At 35.6% G+C, this 14,580-nt stretch overlaps 1 protein-coding gene across 4 annotated transcripts in view; it reads right to left on the bottom strand.

The window, feature by feature from the left end:
- The window catches only part of LOC126199000 (multidrug resistance protein homolog 49-like), a 368,814-nt gene that overhangs the window by 76,509 nt on the left and 277,725 nt on the right, over positions 1 to 14,580 (bottom strand). For all 4 annotated transcript variants that reach the window (XM_049935679.1, XM_049935676.1, XM_049935680.1 and 1 more), the window contains exon 17: positions 13,894 to 14,055. In XM_049935679.1, coding sequence (XP_049791636.1) covers positions 13,894 to 14,055 — 162 coding nt within the window. The remainder of the gene's footprint in view (positions 1 to 13,893; positions 14,056 to 14,580) is intronic.

The following is a 14,580-nucleotide window of genomic DNA, read 5'->3' as shown; positions in this document are numbered from 1 at the left end:
AGCAAGCGAAGGCTCTTCAGAAAAGGCAATAAAATCTCTGAAAGAACTTTTCTCTAACTCTATAGACATGATAGGTATGGCCCCCATAACTGTGCAAGAAGTAAAAAAAATCATAGTGTCTCTAAAAAGTAAAATTTCATCAGGTGTAGACAATATTTCCAGCAAACTGCTAAAACCCAGCTGTAATCAACTCTCTAAAGTTCTAGCTCATATATTCAATTCCTCTCTAAATCAAGGTATCTTCCCTGACAGAATGAAGTATGTTACTCTGAAGCCCCTCTGCAAAAAAGGTGATCCCACAGATGTTTCCAACTATTGCCCTATCTCTCTTGTAACAGCATTTTCTAAAGTCTTTGAAAAATTAATATACATCAGGATTGTCAATCACCTTGAAAAATTTGCACTAATTAGTAAACAACAATTTGGTTTCAGATCAGGCATATCTACATCCAAAGCAATTTACGCACTTACAAATAATGTTTTAGAGTGCCTTGACAAGAAAAAATTACCCATTGGCATATTCTGTGACCTGACTAAGGCTTTCGATTGCGTCGATCACACAATACTTTTAGGAAAAGCAGCCCAATATGGAATCCGTGGACAAATGGGTAACTGGCTCAGAACATATCTAGAAGATAGACAACAAAAAATAGTATTAGGTGTTAACAATCTACAAGTAGGAGAGGTAGAGTCTGACTGGGGAACAGTACATCATGGAGTTCCACAAGGGCCAGTCCTTGTCCCCTCCTATTTATTATATATATATTAAAGACCTACCCCTGTCCTCAAATAGTACTAGCAATATCACAATGTTTTGTCGATGACACAAGTATAGTGACAGCCAGCAAAACCTCCACTGACGTAAAGTTAAATGCCAACCAAGCACTTGCAAATGCTCTGAACTGGTTCACGGCAAATTCTCTAGCAATAAACCTCAGTAAAACAAATTATATGCAGTTTCAATCCAGTTACATAAGCCCAGAAGAGATTAACATTGCACACGGGAGCCAACAGTTGCAGAGTGTTCAGTGCACAATGGTCACATAGATAACCGGCTCAACTGGGAATTCCACATACAGCAAACACTAAAAAAGCTTAGCTCAGCAACATTTGCCATCTAAATATTCTCCACAATTGGAGACATCAACATATCAAAGTCTGAGTATTTTGGCTACTTTCACTCAGTGATGTGCTATGGAATAATCTTTTGGGGCAACTCACCACTTTCAAAAAAAAATTTTTGTAAGCCAGAAAAAAGTAGTCCGAATTATGTGTAGTGACCCCACAAGAACCTCATGTCAAAATCTCTTTAAACAATTAGGTATATTAACCACTACCTCACAATATCTCCTCTCACTCATGGCTTTCACTCTTCTCAATTCCTCTGAATATGAAACAAATGAGGCATACCATCATTATAACACAAGGCAGAAAAGTGATATGCACTGTGAACGGAAAACTCTCTCTCTGGTGCAAAAAGGGGTAAAGTACACAAGTACAAAAATCTTTAGTGCACTCCCAAGTAATATAAAGTTCTTAAAGAAAATAAAATGCTATTCAAAAAAAAGCTAAAGGAATTTCTATTGGAAAAATGTTTCTACTCTTTAGATGAATTCTTCAACTGAGATAAGTAATTTGAGTAGTAATTCAGATTATTTCCTTTGTCATTGTTATCTGTATTTTTTTATCACTATTGTATTTTTGTAATATATTGTTTATTATCTTGATTATATTATTGTATTGTACCAATTTTGAATCATTCATCTACCATGTGTAATATACCAGTATGTATTGTATTGTATGATATCTATATTGTATCTGCCCTGACTCATTCCACATCCATGCGTAATCGCGCCATACTGGATCTATGGAATATGTATCTCAAAAAAATAAATAAATAAACAAGTCACTGTAATGTGTTATTTGTCAACAGGAATGCTCTTCTTTCCAGTGTTTCCAGATTACTTTCGATAATGTCGTCTTATCAGCATACAGTATTTTTTCATCCTTCTCAATGACCTTATTATTGTTTATAAATAAGTTGAACAGAAGTGGGCCAAGTACAGATCCTTGAGAGACACTATACTTATAATCCCCAATTTCAGATCTGCACCCAGATTCTGTTTCACTTACTGTTTTCTGTAACTGACACATAATTTTATCCATTGCACTGCATGTCTATGTATGCCATAGCTTTCAAGTTCTTCAATTAGTGCTGATGGGTGACTGTGTCAAAAGTTTTAGACAAGTCCAGAAATGTAACAGATACAGAATTTCTTTTATCTAATGCATCTATAACAGATTCTGTTAGGCTTGAGATAGGGGGTTTCCTTAGACTTCTGTTTTTGGAAATCATGTTGTGCCGAAATCAGACTACTATGTTTCCTAGGAAACTTCTAGCCAGAAAAGGTTAATATTTTTATCCAATCGTTAGCAAAAGAAACTTGGGAAGATGTGTACTCTAAAATCATCAACTGATGAATCATTCAATGCATTTTATAATACTTTCATGTCCATATTTGAGATGTGTTTTCCAAAAAAACTGACAAGAATTAATGTCATGCCAAGAAACAGCAGCTAGTGCATAACACCTGCTGTCAGAGTATCCAGTCAAAAGCTAAAACTTCTCAATCAACTGAGGAATGACAACCAAGATGAACACTTTGCAGAATATGCTAAGACATATAAAAAAATTTATAAGAAAGTAATTAAAACATCCAAGACAATGCACAATGACAAAGTAATCATAGGGACAGCAAACAAGTCATAAGCAATATGGACTATAGTAAAAAAGGAAACAAAGAAAAGTGTTAAAAAGCAAGGTGACATTTGTATTAAAAGACGATCGTGGTGTGTTACTCAGAAATGGTACTCTAGCAAATTACATAAATGACTATTCTATAAACACTCCAGTCAATCTGAGTAAAAATTTTGCTAGTAATAGTAGTACCATAGTTCAAAGAGAGCAAAGTGGTAGTTCAATATTGCTATGTCCCACAAGTAAATTAGAAATTCTTAAGATAATAAAAACAATGAAGAATAAAATGTCCTCTGGAACTGATGAGGTACCAAGTTCAGTCATAATTAAATGCACTAGTTTCATAGCAGAACCACTCTCACTTATCATAAACATATCATTAACAGAAGAGGCATTCCCACAACGATTAAAAATTTCAAAAATAAAACCATTGCATAAAAAGGGTAATATATATGTAGTGGGAAACTATAGACCAATAGCTTTGTTATCTGTATTTTCAAAAATAATAGACTCTCATGAAAAATATAATTACAAATTACCTTGAAATATTTAATCTCTTTTCTGTAAACCAACTTGGTTTTTGCAAAGGCATGAGTACAGAAACAGCAATTACCCAATTCATCGAAAACATTGTAACAGAACTTGACAGTAATAACAGTACAGTTGGAATAAACTTGGACTTATCGAAGGCATTCAATACTGTTGATCATGATATCTTGCTAAACAAACTAGAAGCTATAGGTATATGAGGAGTTGCATTAAAATGCTTTCAGTCATATCTCCACATTAGAAAATAGGTAGCAGAAATGACTTTAGCAAACAATAAAAACCAAAGTATTGTGTACAGATCGGACATGCAGACAGTACCAATCGGAGTACCTCAGGACAGTGTTCTAGGATCTCTCTTATTTCTTATATATATTAATGATATCAAGACTCCAATCAGTGGCATGCACATAACTTCATTTGCTGATGACACAAATATTGTTGTAACAGACATAAATAGGGTATTGCCAACATCTGCAACCAGAGTGTTGGAATACATACCAAACTGGTTTGAACAGAACAGGCTAACCTTAAATATTTCAAAAAATAATTCTATACATTAAAGGAAAACAAAGTCTTATAATGTTGTGAACCTCAAAATTCAAAATAAACAAATTGAAAGGGTAGCTGCCACAAAATTCTTAGGTGTGCAAATTGATGAAAATCTAGACTGGAAAGCCCACATTCTCTACCTCACTAACAAGTTAAGTTCTACTTGCTTTGCATTGTGCATAATTAGTACTATGTGTACTAGAGAGTGTAGCAGAACTGTCTACTTTGCTTACATCCATTCTGCTATCACCTATGGCATAACCCTCTGGGATCATAATAAGGCAAACATGAAAACCATCTTCACCTTACAAAAATGAGCTGTTAGAATAATTTCAAACAGTAAAAGGCTAACACCTTCCAAATAGTTATTTCAACATCTAAATATTCTACCCTTACCATGCCTTTATACAAAAAAGTGCTGTTAATATAAAAATGCACATTGATAATTATAAAACCAACTCAGATCTTCACTCGTACAAGACAAGAATGTGCAATGCCATCCACATAACAAGAGTAAACAAATCTTTAACACATAAACAAACCATCAATCTGGGTACTATATTGTACAACAAACTTCCAACTCAGCTAAAAGAAATAAAAACATTGTCTACATTCAAGGAAGCAATATTTAAATTCTTAATGACCAACTGCTATTATAGTATAAATGAATATCTGCAATAACCTTGTAGCAAGTAACTACATTCATTTACTATATGTTAATAGTACGATAAATCAAATGCTTGCCACAGCCTCAATGTTAATTTTTCTGAACAAAAGTGTAAAATCAATTATTTACTTGTAATCCTCCTCCAAATTTTGTGTAAAAGGCCCTGAACAAAACTGTTAAATCAGTTATTTACTTGTAATGTATTTCTTCTAAAAGATCCTTCTCATGCTTTTATATTATTACTGTAATCAAAGTTGTATTCCCCAAAAATATTGTGATGGGTACAATGAACAATTGTATTATGTAGGAAGCTGTACACCCTTATCTTATTTTGTTATACTATGTTCCTTATGAAATCCATACTTAAACTGTCGCTGGCTGAATAAACTACTACTACTACTACTACTAATGTGATCATCCCATTATGAATGAGCATTTATAGTACTCTTGAGAAACCAGAGAGTAAAAATACTGGTCTGTAGTTATTTTGGTCATCTTTGTCACCTTTCTTATAGACTGGTACAACTTTGCATATTTTTAACTTTTCTGGAAATACTCCTCCTTTGAATGAGCAGTTTGTTATATCCAAAAGAGGTTTAGTTATTTTTTTATTCCCATACTTCATTATACAATTTAATATTTCATCACCTCCTACACACTTCTTGGATTTTAATTTCTGGATCATTTTATGAGGTATGTTTTTATTACTGGTTCCAGGAACATTGAGCACGATAGTTGCCCTAGGTGTTCTAGGATGCTTTGACCTCTGATGATTTTTTCCACCTTTAAACTTTGTACCACATCTATAAAATTCTCGATGAGTATATAGCAATGTTTCTTCCCCTGTAACTGTATTGTTTTCATTTCTCATTGACTTAATAAAATTTCTGTTATTTTTGCTCTTTTAACTACATTTTTCAGTGTTGTTAATGTCCCATGCTGTTTTACTTTTATGATTTGAATTTGCTGTGGCTCTGTTTGCTGTATTGGCTTTTGCTTCTCTACATTGAGTGTTTTAAGTATAATTACAATGAAAGCTTTGTGAAAGAGTGTCTATAAAAATCAGGACACGCCCTATTATGATTACATACACATGAGCACTTAACAACCATGCAGTAACAGTAACAACAAGGAGTAAAGAGTAGGCTGTCAATATCAGTTTGCATATCCTAACATGTTCCCTTAAACTGACATTGATACAAAATATGAATTTCAAATGTGTAGCCAGTCACTCACTTATTACACAAGACCACAGTTCCTACCACATGTTTCATACCTTGCATTACATAGGGGTTTTGTAACAGCTAACATTTCTTCAGTAGGCAGATGTTCAATATTAACAACTCCTGACTCAACATGCCTTCTTATACAGTGATATTTTATATGTATGTGCTTGGATTGAGAATTTGTCACTAGATTCCTCGCTATCTGAATGGATCCTTTATTATCACACTATACTTTAAGTGACTTTGTGACACTATTTCAATATAACTTGGACATAAGTTGTCTTAACCACAGTAAATCTTGAACAGTTGATGCCAAAGCCATATATTTAGTTTCACAAGTAGAAATTGCAGCAGTTTTTGTTTTCTACTACACCATAAAATTAATCAGTTTTGCATTTTTATGCATGAACCAGTTACATAATGTCTTCCATTGCTTTTACTCCCCAATCTGAAGGTCATCTCTAGAAAATTCCAACTTATAGCCAATGGTTCACTTTAAATATCTAAACACATTTTTTTTTACTGATAACAAATGGACATTTATAAAACAGTGATTATATCTGTTAAGGAGATAAACAGCAAAGAAAATGTTATGTCTGGAGGTTTGTGACTGATATAGCAGACTTCCAATTGTGTCCTGATGAAATACACTGATGTCAGTTGATTTGACTACCTCAAATTCCAAAGCAAGTTTGAGTGATGTTGACATTGGCTTGGCTTCATTCATTCAAAATTTCTCCAGAATTTTTCTTGGCAGATCCAAATCATCCCATATTCATGATTTCATGTAATTTTCATACCTAGGCAACGGATCACTGGTCCTAAATCTTTTATCTCAAAAAATCTCTTCAAAGATCTTGATGTATTTCAAAACACTTATATCATTTGAAAACAATAGCATATCATCAAGATATAACACTATGATGAATAGTTTGCTGCCATTTATATGAAAATAGGTATGTGGATTAGTGCTTGATCTGCTCAGTTTCAGTTTCCTCATCACCTCATCAATTTTTTGATTCATTCCTACCAGCCTTTTTAAATACATGAACAGCTTTCTTCAGCCTCCATACTTTTCTAACAGCTGTAAAATTTTCTGGTGGAATGGCATAAATTCCTCCATTTAGTTCTCCATAAAGATAAGCTGAGGTAATATCAACATGTTCAATCTCCAGGTTTTCTTGAGATGTCACAGACAAGAAATATAGATGCATGCTTGACCACTGGAGCAAAAGTTTCCTGATAATTAACACCTTGTGCTTGAGAGCCACATTTTATTGCTACGTGTGCCTTAAATGTTTCTGGTGCACTGCTAATCCCAGGCTGCATCTTCAATACACACTTAGTCTTGGGAGATTGGTGTCCCCTGGGCAGTTCTACCTCTTCAAATGTGTCATTATGAGCTAAAGATAAGGATTCTTTTGACATTTATTTTCTCTGTTCTTTCTCATTTATTCCTTCTTCAAGGCCTCTTTCAAACCATTGTCTGCATTTGGAATTCATTCTTGCAAGTACTAAGTAGAATGGTCAGGCCACTCCTTGTGTTTTGGCTTTCTGCTTGCCCTTCAAGGTGTGAACCCTTGTAGAACTATAGGATCCAAGTTTTGATTCTCGTGTTCCTCATCTTGAGCTTTAGTTTCCACTGGATCACTGTCAAAATCATAAATGGTTCATTATCACTATTGGCTGATTTAATTCTTTTTTCAGAATATTTATGTCATGAAGAACTGCTTATTGTTCTAATCATAAGTGATAGATAATCATAGGTTCTTCTATCTTTGAACTCAGAAAATTCTCATCCTTCATGAAATTTACATGCCCACTGACAATTAGCTGGAAAGTCTCCTTATCAATGATTTGACAGCCTTTTGTTGCTTGGCAGTATCCGAAAAATGTCAGCTTCTGTGACTTCTCATCCATTCTTGCAGTTTGGTTTCAGAATGTGAACTTTTGCAATGCAGCCAAAACTTCTCAAGTGTGGTAAAGAAGGCTTTCTCCTTTACCAAACTTCATGTGGTATTTTTTCTCCAAGTGTGGTGCACAGAGAGTGATTTGATAGGTATGCAGCTGTAGACACAGCTTCAATCCAGTGCTCCTTGTGTAAACTAACATCAAACATCATGGTAAGAACTTTGCCAAGATACATTAGATTAGCTCTCTATGTTTAGCTCTCTCAGAAACACTGTTTTGCAGTGGATTGTATCATAATGTAAGCAGATGTGATACCTTCAGAATTTAGAAATCTTTTGAGTTCATCATGGGCATATTCCTTTTCACTGTCAGACCACGACTTCCTGATACTTTTGTCTGTCTGTTTTTCCATCATGATACTGAAGTTTTTAAAAATCTGAGTGACCTCAGACTTTTTCTTTAAAAAGTAAATGACCCTTAATCTTGATAAATCATCAATTAATGTGAAAAAATAACAATTTCCTCCAACAGATGCAGTCTCCATTGGCCCACACAATCAGAATATAGTAAGTCCAAGATGCTTTTAGAATACCTTTTATAGTTTTGAACAGAAGATGTGACTTTTCCCATGATGCACAATTCACATTGATCTTTGAGTGCACTATCCTCATTTAATACTATTGAAACCTTTGTCAATTCCAGCATGCTTCTGTGATTTATATGTCCAAGCCTGCGATGCCATAGGATTCCATTACCTTTTGTGTAGTAGCACTGTTTCAGTTCACTTGAATTCAAACAACAAATGCCATTCTTAGTTGATGCTTTGGCAACTAGTTCTCCTCCTGCATCATAGATGAATCTACCTTTTTGTTAAACATCACTTTATGGCCTTTACTTACAATTTTACTAACTGAGAGGAAATCCATGGCTGAGTCTGGTATCTAAATGATATCAGATGCTTCTATTTCCACTGTTTTATCACTAGTACAGAAGGTAAGATCAACATTTCCAGATGTCTTTGCTACTAAACTGTCACCTCATGCACTGATCACAGAGCCATTACATGGCTTTATATTATGAACCTTTCCTCCATCATTACTGATGTGCATGGAAACACAAAAATCTAAATACCTCTTCTCCCTTTCAGACACTGTGTAGAATCTGTACAAGAAAGGCTTTCTTGTGTTCAGACTGTTTTCTGGTTAAATTTTCTTTATCATTTTTATGAGCTTTCTCCATTTTCACTCTTCCTAGAACAATATTTATCAATATGATTGAGTTTCTTGTTGCTGTAGCTTTTATTTCTATGACTCTGCATATTTACACACACATCAAAAAAAGTTTTGCATCACCTCGGTTCCGAGTGTTCCAGAACCTGTACAGAAAATTGGAATAGAGATCAACATAAACATCATTTCTGCCCTTTTTATTGCTCACAAAAACCACACATTGCATGTTGCACAGAGGGATCTTCAGAGGTGGTGGTCCAGATTGCTGTACACACTGGTACTTCTAATGCCCAGTAGCACATCCTCTTGCATCGATGCATGCCTGTATTCATCGTGGCATACTATCCACAAGTTCATCAAGGCACTGTTGGTCCAGACTGTCTCTCTCCTCAACACTGATTCAGCGTAGATCCCTCAGAGTGGTTGGTTGGTCACATTGTCCATAAACAGCCCTTTTCAACCTATCCTAGGCATGTTTGATAGGGTTCACATCTGGAGAACACGCTGGCCACTCTAGTTGAGCGATGTTGTTACCCTGAAGGTGGTCATTCACTAGATGTGCACGATGGAGGTGCGAATTGTCGTCCATGATGAATGCCTCACCAATACGCTGCCAATATGGTTGCACTATCAGTGGAGGGTGGCATTCACGTATCGCACAGCCGTTACGGCACCTTCCATTACCACCATCGACGTACGTCGGCCCCACACAATGCCACCTCAAAACAGCAGGGAACCTCCACCTTGCTGCACTCACTGGACAGTGTGTCTAAGGGCGTTCAGCCTGACCAGGTTGCCTCCAAACATGTCTCTGACAATTGTCTGGTCAAAGGCATATGCGACACTCAATGGTGAAGAGAAAATGATGCCAATCCCAAGCGGTCCATTTGGCATGTTTTTGGGCCCACCTGTACCGTGCTGCATAATGTCATTGTTGCAAAGATGGACCTAGCCATGGACGTCGGGAGTGAAGCTGCACATCATGTAGCCTTTTGCACACAGTTTGAGTCGTAACACGATGTCCTGTGGCTGCATGAAAAGCATTATTCAACATGGTGGCATTGTTTTCAGGGTTCCTCTGAGCCATAATCTGTAGGTAGTGGTCATCCACTGCAGTAGTAACCCTTGGGCTGCCTGAGCGAGGCATGTCATCAACAGTTCCTCTCTGTCTGTATCTCCTCCATGTCCGGACAACATCACTTTGGTTCACTCCGAGACACTTGGACACATCCCTTGTTGAGAGCCCTTCCTGGCACAAAGTAACAATGTGGATGTGATCATCTAGGCATGGTTGAACTACAGACAACATGAGCCGTGTACCTACTTCCTGGTGGAATGACTGGAACTAATTGGCTGTCGGACTCCCTCTGTCTAATAGGTGCTGCTCATGCATGGTTGTTTACATCTTTGAGCGGGTTTAGTGACATCTCTGAACAATCAAAGGGGCTGTGTCTGTGATACAAAATCCACAGTCAACAACTATCTTCAGGAGTTCTGGGAACCGAGGTGATGCAAAACTTTTTTTGATGAAATTCTTCATTTCCATTTATGTCTTCAGGTTTAATGTCTTGTAGTACTTTTACTTTAATAGAATCTCTGGTGATACATGTGCCACTGTTTTCAAGTGCCGTAACAAAATGTTGATAATGATCAGGTAATCCAGCCAGGAGCAAAGTTCTTTTTCACTCTTCACTCGCTGGGAACTTCATTTCATTTAACATAAATGTGGTCATTGTGATTCAATCACAATAATCATTTACCAAATTGCATGTACGTATCTTGGTTATAATTAATGTTCTAAGTAAGCCCAGTCTACATTTGCATCCAGAGTCTTCAAATGCTTTTTCCAGGGCCATCCAAGCTTCTGGTGCCATATTTGTGTCTCTTATATGAGAATAATTTGTCTTGTCCACGATGAGTACAACCCGGGTTTGTGCTTTTATGTCTCTTTTCTTCCAAGAAGCATCCAGTTTCATCAGGTCCAAAGGAGAGTTCTCTATAACATCCCACTGTTCATCATGGACTAAGAGCACCTTCATGGTAAACGTCAACATCAAATAATTTTCTTGTCTGATGAAATTTTCAACTACTGAGAGTCCAGATGAAGCTGTTCAACTCATTTTTAGACCTAAAAGTATGACATGAATGGTAGCCTGCATACATGAATGATCAACTGATGAAAATAAGAAGGTAATCAGCACACATATGACTTATGGACCAACTCTGGATTTTTGCACGTGACTTCCATTATTTAACAGTTATAAAACATTGATTTCACACCTGGTTCTGGACCCATAGCCTTCTGTTGAGTGTTTTAAATGTAATTATGCTGAAAGCTTTGTGTACTGCTCTGATTACACACACATAAGCACATAATAACCACAGAGTAACAATAACAGTAACAAAATGGGTAAAGAGTAAGCTGTCAATATCAATTTACATGTCCTACTACCTTATTAACTGCTTGTACTTCATCTGATACTGTTTGTATGTCTCCAGATTCTCTCCTTCTCTGAGTTCCTTCCTTTTAGCCCCAAGTTCACCTATTCTTTGGTTTTTTGGGTTTCCAGCATGTTGGTTAATGACAGGACAGCAACTTGTGTTAACCAGTTTGATATAGAAAACAGCCAAAGTTGCAAAACTGAGTTCTTTTTATTTAATTGATGACCAGATACCCAAAATCAATCACTGAACAGAATTTTGCAACTTTGGTTGTTTTCTACATCAGATTATTGCTTTGGTAATCCATTGCCTACTGTGACCTTGTTTATTATGACAGGTAATTTTGATGAAGACTGCATGAAAATGAGGCATTAGTGTGTCAAAAAATGCATCATACTTCTCATTTATATTTGCATTGTTTCAGTCATTATTTTTAAAATATTCATATTCTGTAGACTGATAATCCTGATTTCTCTCTTGTCTTGCTTTACTTCTGTTTTTGAGTTTTGCTGTGGTCTCAACATATTATAACTTCCTTCATTTTAAACTACAGTAACAATTTTGCTAGCTTTTTCAGAAAGGTTGCAATATTAACACTTGAGGACCTGTATACGCACAAAATTCTGGAAGGTTTATACATTTACAATTTTCAGTGTCTTGTAGACCGCTAATTTTCTTAGAGTGCAAAATTCTGCTTCATTTAGCCAATGCCCATTAAGGCATTGTACATCTTGTCAAGTTTCATTCAGGAACAGTTCAGCTTCTTGTTTTGTTGAATTTTTTTGTTCATGTCTTCAAAGTTATTTTCAGTTCGATGACTCCTGTGTTGTAGAAAATCTGTTGTAATTGGAGTCTGACACGTGACCACACTGTACTAATTATTCTTTATATTGTTCTGCTTTTCTTCATTTGACTGTGAAATAAAAAATCTTTTGCTAAGTAGTGGGGAACTGATTGTATTCTTTGTAAAGCCTGTGTCAGTTTTCTTTCTATTTGTGCTCCTTTTGATGTTGCTGACTGATGCTGTTTTGTACTTTGAAGTATTTCATGTTTGTTTGTTAGGGTGTATTTGATGGTTGAATTATAAGTGTATCAAAAGAAAACTTCACTTTAGAAATATGTAAAACTGCAAAGAGACAAAATGATCAGCCATTACTTATCTTCAACAAGCAAAATTACAAGTACTGCTGGTAGGTAGGTTTCAAAAGTAGTTAAAGACTATACTCAACTTTGATACTGTTAGTTCATCTTAACAGGTGCCTCCCCCCCCCCCTGCCCCCCTACCCACACAACCCACTCCCACACCTCCTACCTCAACCTGGTGTGAGAGTGACCTACCTCTCTTTCCCAACCTTGCTTAGCCTAGGCCTCTGTCTTCCCTAAGGAAGTAACTAACAGTTCTGAAAGATAGGTATAGGGTTTTTTTTTATCTTCTCAAGACAATTAATAGTATCATTGAGCAGATCTGAAATGATATTTTTAATGTGGGGCCAGTATTCTAGATTAGTTGTGCATTAATTAACTGCTGTGTATAATATGCTTATAATGAGACAAAACTAATTTTATGGAAAGAAGTAAATTCCAAGTTGTTCTATTTATTTGAACAGTGTCAGACAAATGCACCTTGCTGCTGATAATATTTCAGGTAGTTAGATGCATATTTGATATAACAGATTCTTGGGATACCAAGAGCCTAAAATAATTAATGCACTATGTGAGTACTCATAGTAGGAAATGAAATAACAGAAGTTGAGGGGCAGAAAGAAATGACATGTATGTTATTTCAAACACCTTTACCTGCAGTCACTCTCTGCATGGTTTTATTTGTGTGTGTATTCTGAAGACACATTTCATCAGTCTTGCTAATAAAAGATTTCAGTTTACTGGAGCATGACATTAGGAATTCCAGGATGGTGATAAATTAGAGAGAGGTGAGGACACTCAACCAATCACCTCAGACAAAAAAATCAGAAAATTGCACAAGATTTTGCTCTTTTTTCTTTTTTTTTTAAATTTTAGTAAAAATGCATATACACACAGACACCTGTGCCCCTAAACTGTGCCAGCACAATGTAGGGGCAAGTGTTGTGTTGTGTTGTGTGTGTGTGTGTGTGTGTGTGTGTGTGTGTGGAGGAGGAGTTATTCTGAAAGCTAGTAATTTTCATTCTTTTTTTGTGTGTGCCTGATAACAATTCTATGCTTCTGCTATTTGGTGAACAAATATTTCACGTACTTCTTTAAACAATGGCTGCATGTTCATTATTAAAAGTTCATAATCATTTACTTTATGTCTATTCAAGAATCCCTCTGTGATACAGAAGAAATCTGCAAGGAGGAAAACCTATAATTTCTGTTAAAAAACAACTACTTCTGTATGATTGACATTTTCTTTCCATTAATAAAATCTTAGAGAGTTGCATAGCTGTGTATTTCACTACTATTTTGTGTCAAAGTTACATCAGCTACACAGCTGTGTATATAACTTTTTCTTCTTCTGGCACTGTATTGGCAAATATCTCTATAGCTCTAAAACTCTAAGTTAACATTACGTATTTTACTTACTCCTTGAACACTAGATGCATCCCCAGACAGCCTTGCTGAAAGAATTCCAACTCTGTTCTTCTCATCATCATACCAAGCAATTTCCTGATTAAGCATGGACTGAAAAGTGTTTACACGCAGACGGCTTGTAAGTTTCACTCCAGCAATTCCAAACATGTAGTTCTGCAATAGATTTTAAAATATACTTATAGTATCAACTGAAAAAAAAACATTGAATGTCTATTTAAAAAAAAAAAAAAAAAAAAAAAACATTGAATTACACTGCTTACTGGTTCTGCCACATTTAATAGTCTGGTAGACTACATTCACCAACACATGCCTTAAGAAAATAAAAGATAAGAGAGAGGGAAAATGAAGAAATCATGATATATCACTCTTTTTTCAATGTGCTTGTCTGCCACTCCTCTATATCTATGGATAACAAAACATTATCTTACTTTAAATGTCATCTGAGAGTTTACAGGTTACAGCAACATGTACTTCATAAAACAGTTACATAGAGTCATTACAAAGATGCAAAAATTAAAGAATAAACTGTTCAATTACCAATGACTTGCATTGGTCATTATGTACATAAATAAACAGCTCCAATTAATGGATTTCTACACAATTAGCACACAAAAATTAGCTATTAAGAAACATACAAAAGTTACTTCTGCTAATAAATGGAAATGAACATTTCTATGT

Source organism: Schistocerca nitens, chromosome 8, assembly GCF_023898315.1.
Source record: "Schistocerca nitens isolate TAMUIC-IGC-003100 chromosome 8, iqSchNite1.1, whole genome shotgun sequence".
Lineage (NCBI taxonomy): Eukaryota > Metazoa > Arthropoda > Insecta > Orthoptera > Acrididae > Schistocerca > Schistocerca nitens.
This window is presented reverse-complemented; position numbering and strand designations above follow the sequence as displayed.